The following is a 27,850-nucleotide window of genomic DNA, read 5'->3' on the forward strand; positions in this document are numbered from 1 at the left end:
TACCTCAGCCTCCTGAATAGCTGGGGCTACAGGTGTGTGCCACCACGCTAGGCTAATTGTCATTGTGTGTGTGTCTGTGTGTGTAGAGGCGTGGTTTCTCCATGTTGACCAGGCTGGTCTCGAACTCCAGGCCTCAAGCAATTCTCCCACCTCGACCTCCAAAAGTGCTAGGACTTACAGGCGTGAGCCACCGCCCTCACCCCCTTCAAATCTATTAAAAGGTGAGAGTCTCGCCAAGGCAATGAGATCGCAATATGACGTTTCCATTTACTTTGGATTATATGTCATTATAAATATTAACAAATAAGACTTAAAAAGGACACCTTCGGGTAGGTCAGACCAAAATACAAAACTTGTCTGTGGGACTGCAGTTTGAGGACAGTGTCTGCAGCCGTCACATGGCAGCAAAACGGGGTTAAGCAGTGCACGAGAGTCTGCGTCGACGACAGCCAGAGTCCATGCATCGGGAGGTTCACTCGGTTTGCGAAGGAACAACGGGCACGGCATGCACGGCCAGGGCTCAGCTGGCGGACGGGCCGGGGCGCAGTTCCCCGCGCTTGCCACTAGAGGTCAGGAGGTGACCGCTTCGGCGCTGGAAGACGGGCCCGTCGGGGATTGGCGCAGGCGGCGGGCGGGGCGGCGGGCGGGGCGGGGCTGGAGGCAGCGCCTGGTTACTGACACCTGGAATGACTTTTTTTTTTTTTTTTTTTTGGTATCAGATTTCCTGTCTTTGTGGGGATGATGGACCCGAGTAAAGATGCCCATTCGGGGTCAAAGGCAGAGCCGCTTCTGCAGCTTCTCAAAGTGTTTTTTGTTTTTTGTTTTTTCTGAGACGGAGTCTTGCTCTGTCGCCCAGGCTGGAGTGCAGTGGCACGATCTTGGCTCACTGCAGCCTTCACCTCCCGGGTTCAAGCGATTCTCGTGCCTCAGCCTCCCTGAGTAGCTGGGACTACAGGCGTGCGCCACCACACCCGGCTAATTTTTGTATATTTAGTAGAGATGGGGTTTCGCCCTGTTGGCCAGGCGGGTTTCGAACTCCTGACCTCAGGTGATTCGCCAGCCTCGGCTTCCCAAAGTGCTGCAATTACAGGCGTGAGCCATCGTGCCTCAAAACGCTTTAACAGAAAGACAATCTGCACGGGATCTAAAAGGGTGCTGAGATCCTAGGGAAGGAAGGTTTCCAAACTTCCTGGGGAGTTCCTGTGCTGCCCCTGGGCTGGCTGGCCAGTAAGCCCGCCTCCCAGCCTGACTGTCCCCATCTTTCGGTCCCAACCCCATTTGCACAGCCTGGGCAGTAGAGGGCCCTGGACTGGGGGGCTGGAGTTCTGGGTTCTTGTCCCAGCTGTGCCCCTTCAGGCCCCTTTCACCCACTGGGCCTCACATTCCCCATGTGCCTAATAGGGAAGTCATGGTAGGTGGGGGGTACAGCCTCTTCTCGCTTTGCCATTCACTTCTGTGTCTTCAGAGAGGCTGTCAAATCTCCTCTCTGAATGAGACCCCCAAAAAAGCAAAGCTAAGAAGATACCCAGAGCTTAACTAGACACCAGGCCTTTTAGAAAGAGACCACCTCTTACCTTAGGCCCCCAGAGGGTGCCCATTCTGTGTGGAGAAAAGAGGAGCCCTTGCCTCAGCCCCCAGAGGCTAGGGTGGGGTGGCTGAGTTTTGGGGCCAGGTTAGACACCTCTGGGGAAGCCTGAAGTAGCACGGATGGTTTCAAAGCCAGCGGATGAGGTGGCAGGACAGTGACAAGACCCCAGGTCTCCATCACGCACCTGAGCTTACTGAGCCTTCACCTGGTGTCTCTGCTGAGTCTCCGACAGACCAAGAGGGAAGGGACTGGGGGTACCGACCCCCAGAGAGAGAAAGTGGCAGTCAGAGGACCTGGGTTTGAGTCCTGGTTCACCCCTTCCTGGCTGTGTGGCCTTGGCAAACTACTCAGACTCTGGGAACCTGTTTCACCTGCAAGATGGGGATGACCCAATCAAACCCACCTTGCAGGGCTGTGAACATGCGTTCAGACCAGTGCATGCAAAAACCTTCACATAAAAACCCTTCCTAAAGGTGGGGAGACAAGTCTCCAGGAGCAGCAAGTGGCCAGGGACTGTGTGGGGGCTGGGGTCCTGTCTTCCCCGCAACCTGGGAAAGGCCTGATGGGCACTTGGTAGGATTCAAATCATAACCCTGGACCTCAGGTGGTGGTGTGCTTTGTGTCTGCAGTGGAAGGTCCCACCATCGTGCCTGTGAGTCCCTCTATCGGTGTTGAAGGGGTGGGCAGCAGGCGGGGGAGCCCCAAGCTGGCAGCTAGCAGGACCTCTCTGGTGTGAGCTCAGCACGCCAATTCCCCTGAAGCGTGGTGTCCAGCACTCTGGGCTGGGGGCTGTGGATCCTGGTTCCAGCTGTGTGGGGCCTGGAAGGCCCTGGGCAGGTCACCTGACCTCTCTGGGCCTGTTTCCATCACACACTGATGGGCTGAGCACACTGGGACTCTGGCTGTGCAACTCCTTGGCTCTGCATTTGTTCACCCAGCGTTCCTGAGGGGCCCTTGGTAGGCAGAGAAAGTTTGTGGGCTTCAGGCATGGGCCCCAAGATTCAGATACTCTCAAGCCTCCTGGGGAGTCTCACTCAGGGGAGCAGACAGGCCCACCAGCCAGGGTGATTCTTGCTCAGCTCCTGGAGGGTGGACAAGGCCCTGGACGGCCACTGATTACTCCCAAAAGGGACATCTGCGGCGGTAGTGGGACCAAGATGCCACGAGCAAGCACCCGGAGGCCCCCAGTGTGAGCCAGGGAGTGGAGGGGAGGGGAGGGGAGGGCAGAGTCAGGACGTGTAGGAATGCTTGCTTTTTTCCCAAGCACAAGGGACCCTTTTCTCCACCGCAGCGGACCTGATGCTTATGCCAGGAAGGAGGAGGGGCGGGCTCCGTCCTTGAGGCCCCTCAGGAGTAGAAAGAGATCAGAGTGGGAGACTTGGGTCTGAGGTCTGAACTTGAGCCTACACCAGTTTCTCCATGGTGTTTCCATCACGTCCCCCACCTCCTGCCTCGAGCCTCACACCTTCCTAACAAACCCTCCCCTGGAGAGGAGACCCTGGGTCCACAGCACCCCGGCCCCATTGGCTTTCTCTCTCCAGGCCGTTTTAGACCACTCCCACTGCCTGGACTGCTTTTAGAAGCCCCCACTCACCCTCCAAGGCCTTGGAGAAGCACCGCCTCCTCCAGGAAGCCTTCCCTGACCTCCCAGCAGAGTCAGCAGAGCCCACGGTACTTGCAGACTGGCCAAGCTGGTCTTGGTATTTCTCACCCCAGTTGGAATGGTTTGTTCCCAGCTTCCTGACTAGATGGGAACTCCCTGAGGGCAGGCCCTGTGTCTCATTCACCCCCAGGGCTTGTGGAATCATTGAGTGAAGCATGTGCCAATTTACCCATCATCAGGAGCCTCCGGGAACTCTGGCAGACTTTCGGCCAGCAGGCCTGCTTCTTCCATCTGCCCAGCAGCGAAGGAGATGAGGGATGCAGTCAGGCTTTCTTGGGCTGGAGCAGCCAGTCTTCAAGGTCCCATCCTCCACCTGTCTGTCTGCTCACCACCTCCCTCCTCTGTTCCCACTGTCCGCCAAGGCGCCCCCACACTCCTGTCCTCTCAGCCAGGGCTGGCCTCTACAAGGGTCTTTGCTCCCAGATGGGCGTGTCCCCTTCCCCTGGGCAGGTGCTGAGGTCTCTTTCCACCACCGGCCTCTTGGGCCCCAGAGGGCTGAGAGCCCCCCACCCCAGCTCCTTGCCCTCCCCGTCCCAGAGTGGCTGAGCCCTCCACATCCTCCGAGCGGGGACTGCAGTGGCTCTGTGTCCAAGCAGGGGTTCTGGATCTCCCCCAGTGTGGGGGCCACAGGCCTTGGTGGCTGCTGGGGAAGCCCGGGGCCGGCCGTGCTGGGCGCAGGTGGCGGCAGGGGTAGCAGTGGCGGGTGGGCGTCAGTCGCTGAGCACGGCCCCTGGGAGCTCGCTGGTGAGCGTGTGCCAGCGCTCGATGCGCTTGTCCTTGTTCTTCAGGCAGTCAAACCAGTGCTTCAGGCGCTCCCCCTTGGCGTGGATGCCCAGAACCACACCACCTGCAGGAGGACAGGAGGGGCAGCTGGGGCACAGGGACCCCCAACTCCCAGGCGTGGGGCCCATGCCCCCTCCCAGGTTCTGTGCTCGAAGGCCAGCCTCTCCCACTGCCCGCTGGGTTCTGAGCATGAACAGGACCTGACCTCCATGCCACACTCTGGCCCCGTCAGGGCCCAGCCATCCTGTCTCTCTTCCACCAGGGCAGGGATAGGGGCAGGGTGCAGAGGCAGCATCAGGGGTCAAGGAATGGGGGCCTGAAGAGGGGAGAAAGGGCCGGGCAGCCCCACTATGCGCAGCCACCAGGCCCACTGGGAATTTGGGGCCCTCTAGGGCTCAGAGTCCAGCCCGAGGCACTGCCCATCATTGTCTCTTGTCTGTGCTCCACCACAGAGTGCTGTGTGACCCTCCCAGAACTCCTTCCATCTCTGGGCCTGTCTCTTCCTGGGGCACAAGGGTCATGCTGGAGAAGGTCTGAGGCCCCTGACCTAGGGGCAGGTGGTCCGTGGCTCCAGCTTTCCCCATGGACCAGGAAAGACGGGCTGTGGCCTGATCCAGGACAGGCACACAGTGAGACGGTGTTCCCACTATGCCCCCTTACCAATGAAATCGTTGGATTTTCCAATGTCGTAATCCCAAACGGTGACCTCCAGGGACTTCTTGGCCAGGTCCCCATGCTTGATCTCATAACAGAACTCCTGCTGGCAAGAAGGGAGTGTTACGGCTGATGCCACGAGGCCTGGGCCTCGGCCGGGGGCCAGGAGGGGTATGAGGTGTAGGGAAAGAGGAGGGACGGGAGTGATCAGTGCTCAGAGTGGATGATGGGTGGATGCTCACATGTCTCGCCCACTTCCCCCTGAGCTCCACTGGGGTCTTCAGGGCCCCTGTCCCCTCGCCCGCTTGCTCCTTGTCCCTGAGCCTGCTCTCCCCACACCCCGGGAGCCTCCTGACTGCAGAGGCACTGCACGCCCCACAGTCCTTGTCATCCTGGGCCTCTCTGGGGCCTGGCTTTGCTGACCCCTCCCTTCTCTGTGGGACCCTCCCTTCCATCCGGGGTTCCCCTCACTCTCTGGAAGCATCTTCTCGACCTCCCCTGCCTGCCTCTGGATCACTGGTGTGGCGTGGGCTCTACCCAAGGCCCCTCTGCTCTTCTTTCCTTCTTGTTCCTTGGGGGGAATCCGCATTTCCAGCCGTACTTGCCGCCTTGGGCGGAAGACTTCCTGGGGCCCCAGGGTGTCTCGAGTCCCCTTGCCCCACACAGAGTTTCTCCCCATCTTTCTCACCCCCTCTTTGCCCTGTTGCCTCCATGAGGAACCCAGGACTCCCCTCAACACTTCCCTCCCCCCAGCCCTACATCCGACAAGTCCTGCCAAGAGCTTTCCAGGGGTCCCCCAGCTCCCCTGTGTCTGTGGCTTGGTGCAGCCCCTCCCCACCATCTCTGACCACCCTCCCCATCCCACCATGACCTTTTGAAAACCCAGCCACACCCCCACTGCTGTGGGGCAGAGGAATGGCCTTCATGAAGCTTCACCAGCCCCTCATACCTCATTAAACTCCGGGTTCAGGGTTTTTTTCTTCACCGCTGTCTTATGTTTGGATTTCTTGTCCACATCTGGCCTCAGGTATCTGGAATTACATCCAATGGACAGGCAGAGGATGGGGACATGCTATGGGGTATAGATCAAGCCAGCAGGTATTCAAAGAGCTTTCTGTCCCTGGAGAGAGATTCCTGGGCCCTTCTTTTGTCCTAATCATTGGATTTTCCCAACGCTATTTTGTGGCAAAGGCGAGACGTTGTTTTCCAGAAGCAAGTGGTCCCTTCATCCACCGCACTTCTGTTCACACACACATTCCTGAAGTTAACCCTGGGGGGCGCCCTCCATCCCCCTAGGAAAGGGGTTTTTCCTCATTTCTGGAAGTCTAATTTTGATAAAGCTCACGTTTCCCACCAGAACAGAGTTTTTAGCAGAGTTGGTCTCTTGTTCAAACTTCTTTTTTTTTTTCTCAGATGGCTGACTGCAACCTCCGCCTCCCGGCTTCAAGTGATTCTCCTGCCTCAGCCTCCAGAGTAGCTGGGACTACAGGCATGTGCCGCCATGCGCAGGTAATTTTTGTATTTTCAGTAGAGACAGGGTTTCACCATGTTGGCCAGGCTGGTCTCTAGCTCCTGACCTCAGGTGATCCACCTGCCTCGGCCTCCCAAAGTGCTGGGATTACAGGCGTGAGCCACCACCCCCAGCCTCAAGCTTCTTTTATACAATAGCAGATTTATTGAGATATAATTCACATACCATAAAATCCATCCTTCTGAAGTGTAAAACGCAGTAGCCTTTAGTAGACTCCCAGAGTTGTACAACCGTCACCACTACCTCCACTGGAGCTTTGAGGAAGGACAAGACCTTCTGTGCAGTCACAGGGAGGCCACCTAGATGTTCTTCCCTCCACAGCCACTAAGGCCTTAGACTCTGATGCAGAACAGCTGTCTTCCTCTGAGGCTCAGAGAGGGGGAGTGACTTGCCCAAGGTCACACAGCCCGCAAGCACAAGCGTGGTGCTTGAAAGCCAGGCTGACTCCTTTCTCTATGACAGGGAGGTCATGTGCAGGCTGGAGGAGGGGACAAGAGGTCCCCAGCTTCTTTGCAAAGCTTCTCACCCTGTTCCTGCATAGATAATTGCATGACAATTGCCTTGTCCCTGCTGAATGTGCTCTGGGGTCTCTGGGGTCTCACCCACGACCAACTCCCTGGGCCTGGCACCAGGGAGCTTAACAAACATCTGTCCAGTGAATACCTGCATCCCTAGAAGTGAAGGCACTGCCCAAAGACACGCCCATGTCCAGCTTAACCTGCATCCCTAGAAGTGAAGGCACCGCCCAAAGACACGCCCATGTCCAGCTTATTCTGCCCAGTTCCTCTCCAGAAAGGCTGCATGGTTGACACACAGTGCCTGCGACAAAGCTGAATGCTATCATTTAAAAACTCCTTGCTGGTTTGAGAGGCAGAAAATGATATCTCATAGTTGCTTTACTTTGCATATTTTAAAATTGTGACTTTCATGGCATAAATAATACTGGTTTATTACAGAAGCACTAGAAAATGCATGTGGACAAAAGTTGGGATTAGGAAAGAGAAATGAAGACATATGTCCACACAAAAACCTGTTCATTGCAGCTTTCTACCATCACCAAAAATTGCAAACAACCACACGCCCTTCAACTGGGGAACTCATCAACAACAAACTTGTGGTTTACCCACACAATGGAAGACCACTTAGCAACAAAAAGGACCAAACTCCTGGTACATGCAACTGACAGATGAATCTCAAACGCATTCCTCCATGTGAAAGAAGCCAGACTCACAGGGCAACACAGTATCTGACTGTTTCATGGGAAAGTCTGGAAACGGCAACACTATTGAGACAGAAAACAGGTGAGTGGTTGCCTGGGGCCAGGGAACTTTCTGGGGTCATATTCTCTATGTTGATTCTGGTGGTGGAAACAAGACTGTACCAGCCTGGGTGATACAGCGAGACCCCATCTCTACCAAAAAATTAAAAATTAGCTGGGCATGGTGGTGCATGCCTGTAGTCCCAGCTATTCACAGTGCTGAGGTGGGAAGATGCTTGAGCCCAGGAGTTCAAGGCTGCAATGAGCTATGATTGCGCCACTGCACTTTGGCCTGGACAACAGAGCAAGACCCTGTCTCTAAAAAAAGAAAAGAAAAGAAAAACTCACTGGATATGAATGATACAGGTTGAGGATCCATTATCTGAAATGCTTGGACCAGATGTTTTGAATTTTAGATTTTTTCATATTTTGTAATCTTTGCAGTATATTTACCAGTTCAGCATCCCTAACTCAAAAATTCAAAAATCTGAAATCCCAAACGCGCCAATAAGCATTCCCTTTGAGCGTCATGTCGGTGCTTGGAATGTTTGGGGTTTTGGATTTACAGCTTTGGGACGCTCAACCTGTACCTCAATAAACCTGATTTAAAAAAAGTTTGGGGGGATTCCCCTAAGCCCGCCACCCGGAGACAGCAGATTTCCTTAGTTACTTACTATGCTCCTTGGCCATTTCTCTACGTATTGGTATTGTGTCTGCTGTGAACTGTCCTTGGCCTGTTTGGTGACGGGTGAGGAGCAGGGACAGAAGGGTCCTGCGTGCCCTGCCTTCACAAGCCCCTGGAAGGAAAGTTGTTTTGGGATCTCTGCACCCTCAGCCTGGACAACTTGTGCCCATCTGGTGACCCCTCACTCAGCCACCAGACTTCCACGACAGGCTCCAGCCTCGGCACCTTCAGCCATGGACAGTTCCGCCAGCGTTGCCCTCTGTTCTGCTGTTTTCTCTACCAGAAGTGCCCTTCCCTCCTCACCTGACCACTCTGGGGAGATCCCTCAGCACCCTCCCTGAGCACACCCTACTCTGGCACAAGCCCACCCTGCAAAGCCCCTGAGGCCCGCCCTGTGGCGTCTCTCCCTCCCTTGCTGTCAGGACAGTGGTCCTGGCCACCGGGGCTCACGGAGCCGCCCTGTGCCGTGTACCTCTGAGCCCTCTGCACAGTGCCTTCTGCTTGCCTGTGGCTTTGAGAAGAAACCCCTTCTGGTTATACATAAGACAGCCAGAGAAGGGAGTTGCCCAGGGTGGCACAGCACGTTGCTGCCAGTTACTGCCATTTTCGCTGGCATGAAATGGAGATAACAACAGGAGCGACCGCACAGGCTGCTGAGCGCGTCACACGCAGTCATCGCGCAGCTCAGGGATATTACGTGTAACTCGACATGTCAGCGACTGTCACAGGCACTGCTACTCCTGGGGTTTTCCATCAAACCCTCAAGAGCTGGGCCTGGGGTCAACTTCCAGCCTGGGGAAACTGGGGCAAGTATCACCAGAGATGAGCTTTATAAAAATAATGGTGCTAGCTGGGCATGGTGGCTTGCACCTGTAATCCCAGCACTTTGGGAGGCCGAGCTAGGAGGATCGTTTGAGTCCAGCAGTTTGAGACCAGCCTGGCCAATACGGCAAAATCCAGTCTCTACAAAAAATACAAAAAACAACTAGCCAGGCATGGTGGTGCACACCTGTAGTCCCAGCTACTCAGGAGGCTGAGGGGGAAGGACTGCTTGAGCCCAGGAGTTTGAGGCTGCTGTGAGCTGTGATTGCATCACTGCATTCCAGCCCGGTGACAGAGTGAGTCACTGTCTCAAAAAAGAAAGGAAGAAATAAAGAAAACAAATAAAAATAATAGTGCAGACAAAAGGCCTTGACCCATCTAGCTTTGGCCCTCAGCATCAACCGCTAGATACGTCCCTCCCTTTCTTCTGGGGCACAGGTCACACTCTCTTCCAGGTCTAGGATGCAGCTGAGGGGTGCCCCTCTTACCATCTAATCTGTGCCCTTATTTCCTCTGCTTTAGTGAGGAAGAGGCCCCTGGTCCATGAAGGGGCCTTTCAGAGATGGGGACCCCTGAGGAGCCCTGAGCAGCAGCCCTCGTGTCTCACCCAGGGTGTCTGAAACAGACGTGGAGGTCTCAGGTGAGGCGTGGCTCAGATATAGGGAGTGGCCCACAGCTTGGCCTGTCTTTGAAAGGCCACGTGACCTGGCCCATGGCTGGCAGGTGGGACCCAGCTGCAGGGGTCCAGCAGCACCCACAACAGCCACCTGTGGCAGGAAGGAGCTTGTGGTACAGTGGACAGGCCCTGCCCAGATGGCCTCCCGCCTGCCTGTGGAAGTTGACCAGACCATCTGTCACAGCAGGTAAGACTCTGCTTTCTGGGCAACCCAGCAGGTGACCCTGGAATTCCTGTCCATCTGGCAGGTGGGCATTGAAACTGGTTTAAAAATGTCACACCATAGGCCGGGCACAGTGGCTCACACCTGTAATCCCAGCCCTTTGGGAGGCCAGGGTGGGTGGATCACTTGAGGTCAGGAGTTCAGGACCAGCCTGGCCAACATGGTGAAACCCCGTCTACTAAAAATACAAAAATTAGCCTGGCGTGGTGGCGCATGCCTGTAATCCCAGCTACTTGGGAAGCTGAGGGATGAGAACTGCTTGAACCTGGGAGACAGAGGTTGCAGTGAGCTGAGATCACGCCACTGCACTCCAGCCTGGGCAACAGAGTAAGACTCTGTCTCAAAAAAAAAAAAAAAATCACACCATTTTGGCTTCAGATTGCATATCCTCCTGCAAGGATATATACGCGTGAGATTCAAGTCAATGACAAATCAGAAGAAAAAACATATATATACGCAAACCAGTATCCTACTGTGAGTGTCGTTTGTTGTGTTTTCGACAGCTGTCCATGTTATAATAATTCCTCTAGTTCAAATTTATTCATTTTTAACTTCATAGTACCACATTCTACACACTGCCCATGTCCCCTCAAGCTTCCCCTGGCTCCTGCAACCACAAATCTACTCTCTGCCTCTGTGGGTTGACCTATTCTGGACACTTCATAGAAATAGAGTCCTGCAACACGTGGCCGTCTGTGTCTGGCTTCTCTCGCTTAGCATCTTGTTTTCAAGGTCCTCCCACAGTGTAGCATGCACCTGCTACACTCCTTCTTAGGGCTGATATTCCACGCACCTGCTACACTCCTTCTTAGGGCTGATATTCCACGGACCTGCTACACTCCTTCTTAGGGCTGATATTCCACGCACCTGCTACACTCCTTCTTATGACTGATATTCCACACACCTGCTACACTCCTTCTTAGGGCTGATATTCCACGCACCTGCTACACTCCTTCTTAGGGCTGATATTCCACGCACCTGCTACACTCCTTCTTAGGGCTGATATTCCACACACCTGCTACACTCCTGCTTAGGGCTGATATTCCACGCACCTGCTACACGCCTTCTTATGACTGATACTCCACGCACCTGCTACACTCCTTCTTAGGGCTAATATTCCACTGCAGGGACAGACTTCATTTGTGTATCCATTCATCAGTGGATGGACGCTTGGGGTGTTTCCACTTTTGGCTGTTGTGGATAGTGCTGCTATGAACATTCCTGCACAAGTTTTAGGATGGACATGTTTTTCTTATCTCTTGGGTATATAACTAGGAGTGGAATTGCCAGATCAAATGGTGATTCTGTGTTTAACCTTCTGAGGAACTATCAGCTGCTTCCCAAAGTGGCCATCCCATTATTGTCATATTATTTTTATTTGTTTATTATTATTTTGAGACAGTGTCTCGCTCTGTCACCCTGGCTGGAGTGCAGTGGTGTGATCTCAGCTCACTGCAATCTCCGCCTCCCAGGTTGAAGTGATTTTCCTGCCTCAGCCTCCCAAGTAGCTGCGATTACAGGTGCCCACCACCACACCCAGCTAATTTTTTTATTTTTAGTAGAGACGGGTTTCCCCATATTGGCCAAGCTGGTCTCAAACTCCTGACCTCAGGTGATCCGTGCGCCTCGGCCTCCCAAAGTACTGGGATTACAAGCATGAGCCACTGCACTCGGCCTAATTTATTACTATTTTTAACTGTAGAGACAAGGTCTCAGTATGTTGCCAAGGCTGGTCTCAAATTCCTGGTTTCAAGCAATCCTCTCAAGTAGTTAGGACTACAGGGACATGCCACTACAGCAGGCTAATTTTTAATTTTTTTGTAGAGATGGAGGTCTCACTATGTTGCCCAGGATGGTCTCAAACTCCCAGCCTCAAGCAATCCTCCTGCCTTGGCCTCCCAAAGTGTTGGGAATGTAAGTGTAACTCACTGCACCTGCCACATACAATTTTTAAAGTGACAGAAATATGATCATGGCCATGGGAATGGTGCCCCTAGAGCTGTGCCACGAGGAGTACTGGCCTCTTCATGGTGCCAAGATGTCCCTGAGGCCTTAGTCACCTGGGTCCTTGGTGTCCCCTAGGTCAGGGCCATCCCTCTGTCATTCCCCCTCCCTGAAGCACCTGCCCCTCCTTTCTGCTGAACTATATTCCTCCCCAAGTCTCACTTTTCCAGAGTCTCCCTGTGAGCTCACACTCATACCTACCTAGTTTCTGAAGAGCCCCGAGCACTGACGGTAGTCACTGTGGCACCTGTGGCACCCTCTCCAAAGGGTCGCCAGCTCCTGCCTGGCTCTCAGAGCTACACAGCCTCTCCTGACCAGGCTCACAGCTCCACAGCTCTACGGCCCAGGCCACCTGGCATGGCCCCCTGAGTTAGTGTCTCTCCCCAGGCCCACCATCAGCCCTGTTGGTAGAGCTAGGCGGACTCTTATCCGCATCTGTGGCCCCAGTATAGGGCTGGGCAAATGTGGGCAGTTGCAAAGGCCTGGCAGAGTTCCTCTGCATCCTCCCCCAGCCTCCTGGCTACCCCCGGCACTGGCCCCGCCTTTTGTCCCCTCCTCCGACTCATGGCCCCTCCTGGGCCCCTCAGTCACAGAGAGGCCTGGACATAGCATCAGGTGATAACTAATATCTGCATGACCCTGGGAAGCCACTCAGCTTCTCTGTCCCTCAGTTTCCCCATCTGTGAAATGGGCTGGCCATGCTTAACCCCTGGAGTTGCCAAGGTAGCCCATCAGGGAACACGGCGCCCCTGTACCTCAGGCACTCCCTGGGTGCCTGCCACCTGGGACCACAGAGCCAGCACACGGACCCCCGTCCTTGGAGGTGAAGACGTGGCAGGCGCCCCTGTACCTCAGGTACTCCCTGGGTGCCTGCCACCTGGGACCACGGAGCCGGCACACAGACCCCCATCCTTGAAGGTGAAGACGTGGCAGGCGCCCCTGTACCTCAGGTACTCCCTGGGTGCCTGCCACCTGGGACCACGGAGCCGGCACACGGACCCCCGTCCTTGGAGGTGAAGACGTGGCAGGTGGTCACATGCACGGCACACTCACGTTTTCACGTAGGGGTCCGAGTAGCCATTGGCGTCCATGGCGGCCAGGTGGGCGCACCGCACGATGCCTACCAGCAGGCCCTGCTTCTGCGAGCTGTACTTGAGGGAGATGAGGATGCGGCCCCGCTCCTCCAGGGACTTGTCTTCGGTCTTGTCCACCTGTTGGACGGGACGGTCACTCAGTCCTCACCTGCTCCCACCCCTCTCTTGGCCGTCCTTGGCCTCCTCTTCCTGAGCCCGCCCATCCAGCTGCTGCAGCCGGGCCTGGTCACGGTCCCTGGTGAGTGGCCTCACTGTGAACTCACAGCCCTTCTGTCATCTCTTCCCTCCCAAGGGCTCTTCCAGGGCTGGATCTGACCCACACCCTCCCTGTTCTTGGCTGCATGTGGCCTACGGTGGCCTTCACAGCCCAGCAAGGGCCAGCCCAGGGGTTGGCAACTGCAGCCCGGGGGCCAGATCAGGCCCGACGCCTGGCTCTGTGTGGGATGTGAGCTAAGCATGGCTCTTACCCTTATTTTAAACAATTTCTTTTTCAAAAAAATAGAGACAGGGGTCTCACTATTTTGCCCAGGCTGATCTCAAACTCCTGGGCTCAAGGGATCTTCCCACCTTGGCCTCCCAAAGTGCTGGGATTACAGACATGAGCCACCGTGCCCAGCTGGTTCTTACTTTTTGGAATAGCAGAAAGAAAAATGAAATGAAAAATATTTTGTGACACATGAAAATGACATGAAATTCACACTTCAGCTTCCATTAACACCATGTTGTTGGAACGCAGCCTTGCCAGCTCCGTGATGCTTCTCTATGGCTGCTTTTGCCCTAAGGACAGAGCTGCATGGTGGCCACAGATTGCGAGGCACACAGAGCCTAACATTAGTGCTAAGCGGCCCTTCACGGGTCTGCAGCCCCCGGCCTGGCGCGCTCGGCTTCCGCGGACGGTCTTCCACCAGGTCCTCCTCACAGCCCGCCCTGACTTTCCCTTGGCTTTGAAGCCGGGTCCCACCTCCACACCTTTGCGCACCCTTAATCCACAGCTCCAGCACCCTCCTCTGACCTCCTCAGTGTTCACCGTTGATAAATTCCTGGTCCTTCTGGGCCTGGGGGGCTTTTCTGACCCTCAGGGTGGGTTGGCCGTCCCCTCTGCGCGCCCACTGCCTCAGGTTTATCCTGTCATGGCCCGGTGTGGCCCCCTGCTTCCTCAGGGGTCTGCCCCAGCCTCTAAGTTCCTTGAAGTTGGAACTCTACCTGTAAATTTTGATTTTGACAGAGTCTGACTCTTGTCACCCAGGCTGGAGTGCAGTGGCACGATCTTGGCTCACTACAACCTCTGCCTCCCGGGTTTAAGTGATTCTCCTGCCTCAGCCTTCTGAGTAGCTGGGACTAGTCTAATTTTTGTATTTTTTGGTAGAGACAGGGTTTTGCCATGTCTGCCAGGCTGGTCTCGAATTCCTGACCTCAAGTGATCCACCCACCTCAGCCTCCTAAAGTGCTGGGATTACAGGTATGAGCCACCGCATCCAGATAATACCTGTGTCATCTTTAATACCTCAGGGCTGGGCAAGGGCCTGGCACGAAGGGCCCACTGGAGGCTTGTACTAGTGAAGGCAGGAATGGAGGGACAGATGGTCCCCTGTGCATTCAACCTCATACAAGCAACTCCAGCCTGGGGGTTCAAAGAAAGGCAGAAAGGTCTGCCCATGACAATGGAGCCTGGTGGATGGAAAAGGGTCACCGTGGCCCCAGTTCCCTGAAGGTGCTTCCTGGAGCCTCTCAGGGTGCTGGATGTGGCTCCCTCAGGAGAACCCCGAAGACAGAGTTCTGGTACATTCCTCACCCTGGAGAAGCTGGGAGCCAGGTAGGGAGCCCATCCAGTGCCTTCCCTGCCTCAGCAGCTGCCACTGCCTGCCTCTCAAGGCAGATCTCAGCTCCAGGCCTCCCCATCCCCAGCCAGCCTGATGCTTCTCCATTCCTTGCCCTCCCGAGACTACCCGGCTTCTTCCTTCTGGCTGCTGCACACCCCAAACCCTCTCTCCTAGGCCCTCAGCCCACCCAGACAAACCCAGCTTGAGCCCACTCAGACAAACCCAGGTTGAGCCCACCCAGACATACCCAGCTTGAGCCCACCCAGACATACATAGCTTGAGCCCACCCAGACACGCCCAGCTTGAGCCCACCCAGACATACCCAGCTTGAGCCCACCCAGACATACACAGCTTGAGCCCACGCAGACACGCCCAGCTTGAGCCCACGCGGACACGCCCAGCTTGAGCCCTGTGTCCCCCTGGATCCCCTTAGGACTCTACCAGGCTCCTCTCCTAAGCAGCCCCAGCCACCTCCTTTTGCTCACAACCATGCCCCCCAAGCAGCCCCAGCCACCTCCTTTTGCTCACAACCGTGCCCCCTAAGCAGCCCCAGCCACCTCCTTTTGCTCACAACCGTGCCCCCTAAGCAGCCCCAGCCACCTCCTTTTGCTCACAACCGTGCCCCCTAAGCAGCCCCAGCCACCTCCTTTTGCTCACAACCATGCCCCCCAAGCAGCCCCAGCCACCTCCTTTTGCTTACAACCGTGCCCCCCAAGCAGCCCCAGCCACCTCCTTTTGCTCACAACCGTGCCCCCTAAGCAGCCCCAGCCACCTCCTTTTGCTCACAACCGTGCCCCCTAAGCAGCCCCAGCCACCTCCTTTTGCTCACAACCGTGCCCTGCCTAACACTAAAGTGAGTCCCTCTGGCTACATCTAACCCTTTCTGGAGATGAGACTCCTGTGAGGTGAGCAGGGATGTTGAGCAGGGAAGACATACATGCCCCACCGGCCACCTTCGCCACCTCCCACGCCCAGAGCAGACATGGCTAATCGATCCTAGCATTTGCCCTGGGCTCCAACGCCACCTCAGAATCCTTTTCAACACAGTGCTCAGGCAGCCATTCCTGGTGGATCAGGCCAGGCCTGTGAGATCTCGCTATCTGCCGCTCAGGCAGAGCTTTGTGTGTGAGGGCCTCGATGCCCTGTGCTGCTTGTGTCAGTGTGTGTGGTGTGAAAATTAAACAATATAAACCAGCAGGGGCCAGGCACAGTGGCTCACACCTGTAACCCCAGCACTTTGGGAGGCCAAGGCGGGCAGATCACCTGAGGTCAGCAGTTCAGGACCAGCCTGGCCAACATGGTGAGACCCCGTCTCTACTAAAAATACAAAAATTAGCCAGGTGTGGTGGCGGGCCCCTGTAATCCCAGCTATTGGGAGGCTGAGGCAGAAGAATCACTTGAACCCGGGAGGCGGAGGTTGAAGTAAGCCGACATTGCACCACTGCACTCCAGCCTGGGCGACATAGACTCCATCTCATAAAAAAAAAAAAAAAAAAAAAAACCAACCAGCAGGCATATTTTTAGCTCTTTTCTCAGGGGTGGGACATTGTACTTCGGGTTGTTTCATATGAAGACCACTGGGTCTTGCTCAGTATTGCCTTAAAACAGATAATGTTCGCAGACTATAAATTCTAAAACCTACCGCCAGAGGCCTGGCACAGGGGCTCATGCCTGTAATCCCAGCACTTTGGGAGGCCGAGGCAGGAGGATCACTGGAGGTCAGGAGTTTGAGACTTGCCTGGCCAACATGGCGAACCCCCGTCTCTACTAAAAATACCAAAATTAGCCAGGCGTGGTGGCGCACACCTGTAATTCCAGCACTTTGGGAGGCTGAGGCAGGTGGATCATTCAAGGTCAGGAGTTTGAGACACCTGGACAATATGGTGAAACCCCATCTCTACCAAATATACAAAAATTAACCAGGCGTGGCGGCACACGCCTGTAGTCCCAGCTACTCGGGAGGCTAAGGCATGAGAATTGCTTGAACTCAGGAGGTAGAGGTTGCAGTGAGCAGAGATTTTGCCACTGAACTCCAGCCTGGATGACAGAGCAAGACTCAGTCTCAAAAAAAAATAATAATAAAAGTACCACCAGAATGTGGCTGTACTGCCAGGGGTGCATCCCCAGCTGCACTCCTGCGGTCACTGTGAGTCCCCGAACGGCACCAATGAGCCGGTAGCGCATCCAGCAACGCCCTGATCATGGCCACGCACAGGGACGCACATGCTTTCACGAACGCACGCCACACATGTGGACACACACACTGTCGCACACAGACACGTACTGACATATGCTCTTACACACAATTCACACACGAGCACAGACACACACACGCTGACACCCCACGTACATACCCACGTGGTTGTTTGTTTATGCCAGTGATGAAAACTCAGGAACACTAAGGCAGGGCTGGTGTTGCTTTTTTTTTTTTTTTTTAAGACAGAGTCTTGCTCTTGCTCTTGTCACCCAGGCTGGAGTGCAACGGTGCAATCTCGGCTCACTGCAACCTCCGCCTCTCAGGTTCAAGCGATTCTCCTGCCTCAGCCTCCTGAGTAGCTGGGATTACAGGCATGCACCCCCACACCCGGCTAATTTTTTTATTTTTAGCAGAGACGGGGTTTCGCCATGTTGGCCAGGCTCTCTCGAACTCTTGACCTCATGACCCACCTGCCTTGGCCTCCTAAGATGTTGCCTTTCTTAAGTGACATAGACCATGTGGAAAAACCGGGTTACCTGTGGTTAGTGACTAATAATAAAACAGGAAAGGTTATATCCATCACACAAATGTCTGAGGGGGAGAGAATGTGACAAGGAATAAAATTGGATCAAATTCTGCAAAAGTAACTGGGATTCTGGGAAGAAGCCGTGGCCTCAGGCTGACTCGCCCCCGGGGCTTGACTTGGGCTAAGCTCGAGGTGAGTCCACCTCCCTGGGCCCCACTGGGGCTGGGTACACTGGGGACAGCCACCGGGCTCTGTCCTCCCAAACTTGCCCCTTGCCCAGTCCTCTTAGGGTGACAACATGCCATCAAGGGGACCGTGCCTCCGCCTGTGTCCTGAACACTGGGAGGCTGAGGCCCCAGGATTTCTCTTGACCCCAGTGGCACGGGGGACTCCTGGCTTCACCAGCCCTATGAACCAGGTGAAGGTGAGGCCATAGACAAGGGAGGATGGGGAAGGGAAGAGGGACATAGAGACCAAGACTCAGAGGCCGTAGCTGCTGGAGCAGGCCGGGGGCAAATCTGTTCTGACATAACGTTGAGACAAATGCCATTTCTAGGAAAGGATACTCTGCTGTCTCCTCTGCGTATCTCACAGGCACTCAGGTCTAACATGTTCCAAGCGTGCTCCTTGCGCGTCCTGTCCACCCGTGGTCCCTGCTGAGTCCTCTGAGCGCAGCAAACAGCCCCTCAGGCTTCAGTGGCTCAGGCCCCAAACCTCGGATCTGCCCTTCCCTCACCCAAGGACGTCCTATCTGCTGCCTGCACATCCGGTTCAGAATCAAGCCCTCCTACCATTGCCAAGGTCAGGCCAGGGTTGTGCCCATCTCTCCCCATCTCCCCAGGCCTCCTGCCCTCTCCTCCCTCTTCTTCAAGCCATCCTGAGCCCAGGCCAGCAAGCCTGGTAAAATGTCATCCCCCGTGATCCCTCAGCTTAGCACCCTCCCGTGGCCACTCAGAGTGAAAGCCAGGGTCCTTCCTCACCTCCACCCCCTTGACTCTCCATGCTCACCTCCCCGGTCTCCCCTCCCCTCTCACTCTGCCCCTCATGAGTCCCATCACAGGCAGGAAGTTCTGCCTTCCCAGCACCTGCCACCGAGCCAGGTACACAGCAGGTGCTCAATCAATCCTCTCACCGGCAGCTGCTTCTCCAGGCAGATGCTGAAGGTCTTGGTGTGGTTAGGTTTCAGCTTCTTCAGGGGCACACGTGTCTCCCCGATGAACTCATTGTGCCGGAATTTGTCCTCGTCACACACAGAGATCCTAGCGGGGGCGGTGGTGAGGGGCACAGCCAGTGCCTCAGACGCACTGGGCATGGTGGAGATGTGCGCAGGTAGGGCCAGCCCTGGCTTCTCCTGCCCCAAGCCCTGCCCTGGTCTGGGGTGGGAGACGCACAAGATGCCTGGGCCCTGACAGGGGCAGAGTGTGGCACGATATCAGGCACTGTCCTCATGGACAAGTGTCCTCAGGTTGGAAGAGGGGACAGGAGAAGGCAGAACCAGTGCCAGGAGTAGCCAGGAGGCTGGGAGAGCCGGTTCTCTGGAGGGAACCACCTCCAGCACCCTGAGAGGCCCCAGGAAGCACCTTCAGGGGACTGGGGCCAGGGTGACCCTTTTCCACCCACCAGGCTCCATTGGCATGGGCAGACCTTTCTGCCTTTCTTCAAGCCCCCAGGCTGGAGTTGCTGGCATGAGGTTGAACCCACAGGGGACCATCTGACCCTCCAGTCCTGCCTTCATTAGGAAAAGCCGGGTGGGAGTGGGGGTTGGGGAGGGAGCAGGCGGCCTGGGGCCCTCACCCACCGCAGGGTCTTGCGGATCATGTCTTCATCTGTGATCCCGTAGTAAGTGAGGGTCTCGTTCCATGTGGGGTTCAGAGTGTTACGGAGAGTTTTTGTTCTGAGCTTATTTGCCTGGAGAAGAGAAAAATGATCTTATTAGCATCAAACTGTGTGTCAAACAGAACAATGGCCCCCAGAGATGGCCACGTGCTCATCTTGGAGCCTGTGAATGTGTTATCAACATGGCCAAGTGGACTGAGGCTGCAGGTGGACTTAGGGTTGGTAATGAGCTGACATTAGAATAGGGAGATTATCCTAGATTGTTGGCTGGCCCAATGTGGTCACAGGGTTCTTAAAAGCAGAAGAATGGACAGAGAAGACAGTCAGGGACGTCACCAAGGAAGGGGGCCAGAGAGATGCAATGGGGCCCGCTGTGAAGGTGGAGGAAGCGGCCACAAGCCCAGGAGGGCCGATGGCCTCTAGAAGCTGGAAAGAGCTAGGAAACTGTGGGCTCCCCGGGCTCCAGAAGGAATGCAGCCTTGCCGACACCTTGATTTTAGCCCAGAGAGAGACCACTGTTGGACTTCTAACCTGCAGAGCAGTCCGAGAGTAAACACGCTGCTTTAAGTCACGAAGTTTGTGGTCATTTGTTGCAGCAGCCATAGGAGGCTCATCCAAGGAGGACCCCACCTCCAGCCCGATGCCATGGGGTAGGTTCTGCAGGAGGCCTGTGTGGAACTGGAGTCTCCTTCCCAGGGCATTCCCTGCCTTTGTGGACCGTCCCCTCTGCCTGGAACCCATCCCGTCCTTGGGTCTGCCTCGGGGGTGGCCCCTCCGAGTTGGAATATTGCTGCCACTCCCTCCTCCTGTGCCAGCGGCTCTGAGCTCCTTGTCTGAATCGGTCTGATGCCTGCCACACCTGGCCCAGGCTGGGAGGTCAGACAGCCTGGGCTTCCAATTCCAGCTCTGTGGCAGCATCAGGTTCCCCACTGTGGAAAGAGCACAGGAATCCCTCTCTCCCATTGCTTTCAGGAGCTGTTTGTAAGGAGACTGCTCTTTATAAAACACTAGGGAAAGTCCTGGGGACTTCCTACAACTCGGCAGCCATGCACTGCCGGCTCCAGTCCCACAAATGAAGGGTCACTGAGCACACTTCCCTGGTCATACTCGCCCTCAGCCCTCACATCCCTGAGCCCTTCTTGCAGCATAAGCGCATCAAGACCCGGTGTGGGGAGCCCATTTCTTCCCCAGGAGTAGGTGGTGGGGCACTGCCATTTCTCCTACAGCCCTGCCTTCCCTAGAGAAGGGGGAAGGGCCCCTTCTGGGGTGGTCCTCCTGGGCTGCTGTGGGCCCCAGGCCTACCCATTTAGCCCCCACGTAAACTCAGACTCTGCCCCATGAGATTAAAAATAAAACAGCACTGAAGTGTAGGATGCACAGAAGGAAGTCTAATTAAGTTCTGACTTTCCATGGCCCAAGGTCACCTTGATGCTTTTATTTAACAGCAATTTTTCTCTCTCCTGTCCGAGATGCACCTGTTGTGCTGGTGCCCTGAGCACATGTGTGGTCGGACGCTTGGGTCATCCGGCGTAGGAATGAGGGGCAGATTCTGCCCACTTCATCCCCCTTACGGAGAGTCAGGGCATCCTGTGGTCAAACACATGGGGCAGATTCTGCCCACTTCATCCCCCTTACGGAGAGTCAGGGAACAGCCCATCAACACGTTAGATGCTCTGAGAAGTCCTGTGGTACAGAAACCTGTTTAACAATGTTTCCCCATGTTATTTAACCACGGAGTCCTTTGTTTGCACCTAATAGTAACTTCCAGCTGAGAATGCTTCTTATAAAATGCTGGCCTGGAAATTCTCCAGGGGTTTCCCCAGATCAGCAGGTAGGTAACGCTGACTCGTGAGGTCCCCAGGAGGCAACAGGGTGTGGGGCAGACTGGGTGCTCTGTGTGCAGTTGAATGGCTGAGGTCCCATCAGCTTGCTTGGACTCTGAGGGGAGTGGCAGCTGTGGGCCTCCCTGGGTGCCCGCAGCCCAGTCCAGGCCCCAAAGCAAAAGGATCAGAGTGCATTGCCTGAGGTGGTGGGCGGGTGCAGCTGGTGGGCAGGCCTGGGTGGAACCCCTCACCTTACTGGCTCCTGGCAGCAGGTGCAGCTTGACGTAGGGGTCTGCCAGCCCATTGTGGTCCATTGGCTTCAGGCCCTGGGCAGAGAACAGCAAACGGTGTGAACTGGAAATCGGAGAGATGGAACTGACAGGGCCTGCAGATGCCCTTGTCCCCTGGGTCTCCTGGCTGGGTCCATTCATGGCCCCTTTCACAGAAGCCCCCGGGCCCCACACCTCCAGATGGAGGGAGTGAGGATGGCTCAATGCTGATGCAATCTCCCCTCCCCAAAACATCCTGGCCCAGGGCAGCTGTCATGGGGCCTCTGTCAGGACAGACTTTCTCTTCTCCTCATCCTGGAAGCCAGGTGGCTCCCCCTTCTCTGAGCCTCCCTCTCCACCCCGCTTTGCTCAGGCCCTGCCATCATCCTGACTCCCGTCCCCCATCTACCAAGCATGGCCTCCTGAGTGGCCACGCCCCTCACTGACCCTAAATCCACGTAACCCCGGGACACAGTCCGAGACTAGGCCCCATTTCTGGCCATATTTGCCACAACTCCCAGTCAGTCCACAGAGATCACACAAGCAGACTGGTCACAGAGGGTCCCTCCACAAGATGGCACCCCTCTCTCACTCTGGTTCTTTTAGAAAACCCAGCCACGCGTGCACAGCCAGAGGCACACAGAAGCACGGACAGAGAGGGGCTTTGCTGACCTCAGCAGGCTCTTGTCTCTGAAAATTGCATTTGCTTCCTTCTGGGATGGTGCACAGGGATGCAGGGAGGCAGCTGTGGCATCTGTGGGGGTGCAGCCGGCAACCCCAGGATAGTATTCAAAGGGCTTCTACCCAGCCGGGTCGGGGAGGCAGCTCGGCGGCTCACACCAGGCCCATCTCCAAGGGGAGGCTGGGGCTCCCTCCCAGGCCCACCCCACCTCGGTTTGACGGAGCTCTGGGGGATGCGGCAGGGGCTTCCAACCACCTACTTCCCTGCCACTGGCAAAGGGCAGAGGTTTGGGGGCCTGGCTGGCTTGGGCTCCAGGCTCAGCTCCTGTTCACCAGCTGGGAAGTGGATGAGTTACTTTGCACGCTAAGCCTCAGCTTTATCATCTGTTAAAGGGGTTGGCCGGGCACGGTGGCTCACGCCTGTAATCCCAGCGCTTGAGCCCAGGAGTTCAAGACCAGCCTGGGCAACACAGTAAAACCCTGTCTCTTCAAAAAACTAAAAAATTAGCTGGGTGGGGTGGCACGTGCCTGTGGTTCCAGCAGCTAGGGAAGCTGAGGTGGGAGGATCGCTTGAACCTGGGACACGGAGGCTGCAGTGAACCGTGATCGCACCACTGCACTCCAGCCTGGGTGACAGAGTGAGACCCTGTCTCAAGTTAAAAAAAAAAAAAAAAAAGGGCAGGGGTGTAATACTCCCACCTTCCTAGGGCTGGAGTGAGAGGGAGGGAGACCGTGTGGACGCAGGGCCTGGCAGGCAGGGTTTGCTCCCTTCCCTGCACGCCAGGCCCCCGTGAGACGCCGGAGAAGTGGCTGAGGTCTGCTGGGCGCATCTGAGCTGTGCCCTGCACTGTGGGGCTGCCTCTGGGACAGGGCCTGGCTCAGTGGCCCAACACGTGCTCAAGGTGACAAGGCTGCTCTTCCAAACCCAACTCCCTCACCCTGCCTTGCACCTCTCCCACCAAGTGCCTGAAGCGCAGAGTTCTGGGAATCTGGTGGCCCGGCCTGACCAGGCGGTGCCTGACTGCTGTGTCTTATTCTTATGGTCCTTATACATTTGTTTGTTGTAGCTTAAAATGTTTCCATTTGGGCCACATTTCCCGACACGTTTCACTTACAAACCTTTGGGCCGCCACATGTTCTGGCGTATGTCTTTCCAGTGGCTCTGGTGGTCCCACCTCCGTACCCCGAGACACCCGTGGGAGCTAGGCTGGGTCGAGGGGCGCTGTCATGCTGGGACGGGAGGGATGCCTGCTCTGTCCTTCAGACCCCGGGACTGTGACGAGGCCCCTGCTGCTGCTCTCTACTCCTCCACCCGGCAGTTCCCTGAGCACCCTGGGCAGCCACACATTTCGCCAAAAGCAAAAGGACCAGCAGGCACTGCCTGAGGCCCTGTCACTGTGCTGCCACCAACTTCTGTGCCCAAACAGGCAGCTTCCCTGGCCCTGACCCGGGGTTCCGCCAGTGCCTCCACCTTCTGTGGGCCTGGCCTCCCACGAAGCCTGACCTCTGTCCACGGAAGGGGAAGGTCGGGAGGCTGTTTCCAGGGCAGGGAGCTGCTAGTGGGGCCCTTGGGCACATGCTCCCCAGCTTGGGAGTTGGCAAGAGACATAAACTGATCCCATGGTTTAGGGGTGGGCCTCACGGGAGGTGACGTGGTTTGGCGGTGTCCCCACCCAAATCTCATCAGGAGTTGTACTCCCATAATTCCTACAGGTTGTGGGAAGGACCCAGTGGGAGATAACCGAGTCACAAGGGGAGGTTTCTCCCAGACTGCTCTTGACGTAGTGAATACGTCTCACGAGATCTCATGGTCTGACACTGTCCTTGAGGTAGTGAATACATCTCACGAGATCTGATGGCCTGATAAGGGGAAACCCGTTTTCCTTGGCTCTCATTCTCTCTCTTGCCACCAAACATGTGAGAAGTGCCTTTCACTTTCAGCCATAACTGTGAGGTCTTCTCAGCCATGTGTAATGGCAAGTCCAATAAACCTCTTTCCTTTATAAATTACACAGTCTCAGGTATGTCTTTATCGGCAGCATGAAAATGGACTAATACAGGGGGGATGGGCGGAAGCGGCCCCGGGGGAGGCCCTGGCTGGTACTGGCACTGAGGGAACAGATGGGGGGTCTGGCTTTGAGAGGAGAGCCTCTCCCCAAAAACCTAGCCCTGCCCCGCCCTGGGCCTCTCAGAGGCTGTTGCTGGTGAAGTGTTCAGAAGAGGAGCTTTCTAGTCTGAAGTATCATTCAGCCTGAAAAGGAAGTTTTGACACGTGCTGCAATGGGGATGAAGCCTGAAGACATTCTGCGGAGTGAAAGAAGGCAGACTCAAAAGGACAGATCCCGGGGACTGCAGACTCAAAAGGACAGATACCGGGAGACTGCACTTACATGAGGTCCCTAGAATAGTCAAATCCATAGAGAAGGAAGCCAAATGGCAGCCTCCCCAGGGGCCAGGGGAGGAGGAAGGGGGGAGCTGTTGTTTAATGGGTCCAGTTTAGTTTTGCAAGCTGAAGAGGGCTCTGGAGATGGGTTTCACAGCAGTGTGAAGGTGGAAGGTACTTAGCACAATTGAACTGTATGCTAAAAATGGTTGAGCGCTGAGGGAAGAAGTAAAAAAAAGTGGTTGAGGTGGGAAATGTATATCTGTGTATTTTACTACAATAAAAATAAAAAGTCTCCCAGAACTGGTAGTGCCAGGGGCCGCGTGTTAACTCATTTAATGCTCACAACAGGCATGTAGGGCAGGGACAACCAACCCTATTTACAGATGGGCAAACTGAGACTGACGCTTATAAGGGGGAACAAGCAAGGGTGCACCCCAGGGTGTCCAGCCCCCACCCTGGCCCTCCAGAGGCCAGCTCTGCTTCAGCTCACCCACCCTGGGCCCCTCCCCACACCCCAGCCCAGAGCCCCAGCTCTTCCCCAGCCTGCACCACCCCTTCCCTACAGAACTGGATTTACACAGAGAAGGAACTGGGCCTCCCACCCCCACTTCTGATACCTGAGGGATACAGCCCAAAGTGGACACACACTTACATGTGTGCACGCACAGTACCACACATGTACACACAGAGACACACATACAGCCATGTATGTGCATACACACAAACGCACCTGGAGCTGGGAAGGGAAGGCCCTGGTGTCTGGCATGGAGAGAGGAAGGGGTGGGCTTTGGCCAGAGTGGCCTGGCAGCCGGCACCTCTCCAGTCCCCAGGCCTGGACCACCTCTACAAAGTTGGACAGAGGGAAAGGAGGAAGGGTCTAGCTTGGTCTCTACCTTGGCACAGCTGGGGTTTGACAAATGCTCAGTTCTGCTCCTAGGGGTGGGCTGGAGCCCCCGCCAGGCAGGGCTGGACATGCCCTGAGTCATAGCATGGGTGGTTCTAGAGGAGAGGGCAGGGGTGGGATGGAGCGTGCAGGCCTCTCAGTGCCCTACCAGGGCCCTGAGGCTGGCGTGGATGGCACTCACACCTACCCATGGCAGTCCACATGTGGCCCAGGCTGGGCTGGGGGACAGCCTGGGGTGGCACGCAGTAGCCTGTCCTGCTGGGTGGCCATGGTGCCAAGGGCAGCCCTCGCTGCCAGGCTGGGAGGAGGGGCAGGGGGCCTGCAGGTTGGGAGGCTGGGTGGGGCCTGGGCCCAGGCAGCTCTGTGGGAAGCCGCTGGATCTGAGCTGGGCTGGCTCAGGCCCTTCCATGGCACTACTAGGGAGACTCTACTGGCCATGCAGGCCCTTACCTTGCGAGAGAACATCAATTTTGGCACCTTCCTCCCACAGGGAGCGATGGGGTGAGGGGAAGGGAACAGGACAGTTGAGAACATGGAGCTGACACATGCTTGAGCGGCAGAGCCAGAGGGCAGCACCAGAGGCCGGGCCAGGCTGCAGAAGGGAGCACCAGGGGCCGGGCCCGGCTGCAGAGGGCAGCACCAGGGGCCGGGCCAGGCTGCAGAGGGCAGCACCAGGGATTGGGCCAGGCTGCAGAGGGGAGCACCAGCGGCCGGGCCAGGCTGCAGAGGGGAGCACCAGCGGCCGGGCCAGGCTGCAGAGGGCAGCACCAGGGGCCGGGCCAGGCTGCAGAGGGCAGCACCAGGGGCCGGGCCAGGCTGCAGAGGGGAGCACCAGGGGCCGGGCCAGGCTGCAGAGGGGAGCACCAGCGGCCGGGCCAGGCTGCAGAGGGCAGCACCAGGGACCGGGCCAGGCTGCAGAGGGCAGCACCAGGGGCCGGGCCAGGCTGCAGAGGGGAGCACCAGGGGCCGGGCCAGGCTGCAGAGGGGAGCACCAGGGGCCGGGCCAGGCTGCAGAGGGGAGCACCAGGGGCCGGGCCAGGCTGCAGAGGACAGCACCAGGGGCCGGGCCAGGCTGCAGAGGGCAGCACCAGGGGCCGGGCCAGGCTGCAGAGGGGAGCACCAGGGGCCGGGCCAGGCTGCAGAGGGCAGCACCAGGGGCCGGGCCAGGCTGCAGAGGGGAGCAGAGGGGAGCACCAGGGACCAGGCCAGGCTGCAGAGGGGTCCACAGGCACCCACAACCCCAGCCCACGTAATGAGGCTCAGAGGGCCTCTGGGCTCAGGCCCTGGAAACCCTGCCTGGAGTGGCATCGGCCTCCTACAGTGGCTCGGCTTCCAGGGTGCAAAGTGGGGTCCCCACTCCTCAGGGCGTCTGGGAGGCCTGGAGGCACCAGCACCCAACCCGCCCTCCCTTGGCCTGCAGGACAGACATCACCCTGCCCCTCTCTTTCCCTCTCAGCAGCCCCTCCCCAGGCTCGAGAGTCCTCGGTCCAGGCCTTCATCTTCCCATTCTCATCTGTTTCTTTGCTCCCCGCAATGCCTGACTGTCCAAGGCCTTTCTTGGGGATGGGTATTCAAGAAGGTTTAAAGAAGAATTCCTTCCTGGCCCCACACCCCACACAGCGCAGACATCCAAAAGCCTGGACAGGAACCTGGGGAGTGGTGTGGTCTGGCCTCCCTGACCTAGGCCCTCTCGAGGACCCCGGGCCAGGGAATTTGGGGGCAGGCTGGCGGGGCCTACCTTGGCCTTGGTGATGGTGCAGTGGAGGGCGTTGTTCTCCTGGTCATACAGCAGGCTGAAGTCCAGCGTGCCCAGGGCGGCTGCGGACAGAGGAGGGCACAGGTCCCACCCTGGCCCCATCTTGGAGAGGCTTCGCCTGCCCCTGTGAGACCAGATGAGCCTGGCCTGGGCAGGTGCCACCGTTCCATGGCGGCTGCCACCAACCAAGCACCTGCTCTATGCCAGCCCCTCACCCATCCTCCCAGTCCCACCCAACCCTGGGAAGTCACAATAATCTCCCCACTTTCCAGAGGAGGAGCTGAGACCCAGAGAGGTCAGGTGGGTCACTCCAGTTCCCTGTCTGGCCCAGTGCGTGGCCCACCTGAGCTGGGCACCCAGCCAAAGGAGTTCCTGCCCTCCTGGTGCAACTGCCAGTCTGGGCCCCGTGCCTCAGTTTCCCTCACCTGTGAAATGTCACAAGGATCACACAAGGCGGAGGAGACGAGGCTTTGAGAGGGACAGGCCCTGGCCAGGAAGATCAGCTGATTTGCTCAACAGTCCCCCAGCCAACACACAGGACTGCAGCTCCTCTGTCTCTCTGGCCCGTTGGGAACCCCGAGCAGGCCGTGAGGAGCCAGCTGGGTCCTCATACTGCTGCCCCCAAGTCTCTCAATGGCAGTGGTAACTCCCAAAAGCCGGGGGGAGGGTGC

The 27,850-nt window shown here is 56.7% G+C and overlaps 1 protein-coding gene across 5 annotated transcripts in view; it reads right to left on the minus strand.

Annotated features, from left to right (window-relative positions):
- Positions 1 to 247: 247 nt before the first annotated feature.
- The window catches only part of DOC2B (double C2 domain beta), a 36,350-nt gene continuing 8,747 nt past the window's right edge, over positions 248 to 27,850 (minus strand). The window contains exons 2-9 of one of the 5 annotated variants that reach the window (XM_055367063.2): positions 27,162 to 27,241; positions 21,435 to 21,509; positions 19,323 to 19,432; positions 18,657 to 18,828; positions 12,941 to 13,098; positions 5,638 to 5,719; positions 4,695 to 4,791; positions 248 to 4,098 (exon numbers count right to left, since the gene is read on the minus strand). In XM_055367063.2, the coding sequence (XP_055223038.1) occupies positions 3,962 to 4,098; positions 4,695 to 4,791; positions 5,638 to 5,719; positions 12,941 to 13,098; positions 18,657 to 18,828; positions 19,323 to 19,432; positions 21,435 to 21,509; positions 27,162 to 27,241 (911 nt within the window). In that variant the 3' untranslated portion in view covers positions 248 to 3,961. Of the gene's footprint in view, positions 4,099 to 4,694; positions 4,792 to 5,637; positions 5,720 to 12,940; positions 13,099 to 18,656; positions 18,829 to 19,322; positions 19,433 to 19,891; positions 21,273 to 21,434; positions 21,538 to 27,161; positions 27,242 to 27,850 lie in introns of those variants that run through there. The other 4 variants (XM_055367064.2, XM_055367067.2, XM_055367065.2 and 1 more) reach the window with 4 other exon arrangements.

The sequence above is a fragment of the Gorilla gorilla genome, chromosome 19 (genome assembly GCF_029281585.2).
Source record: "Gorilla gorilla gorilla isolate KB3781 chromosome 19, NHGRI_mGorGor1-v2.1_pri, whole genome shotgun sequence".
Taxonomy (NCBI): domain Eukaryota; kingdom Metazoa; phylum Chordata; class Mammalia; order Primates; family Hominidae; genus Gorilla; species Gorilla gorilla.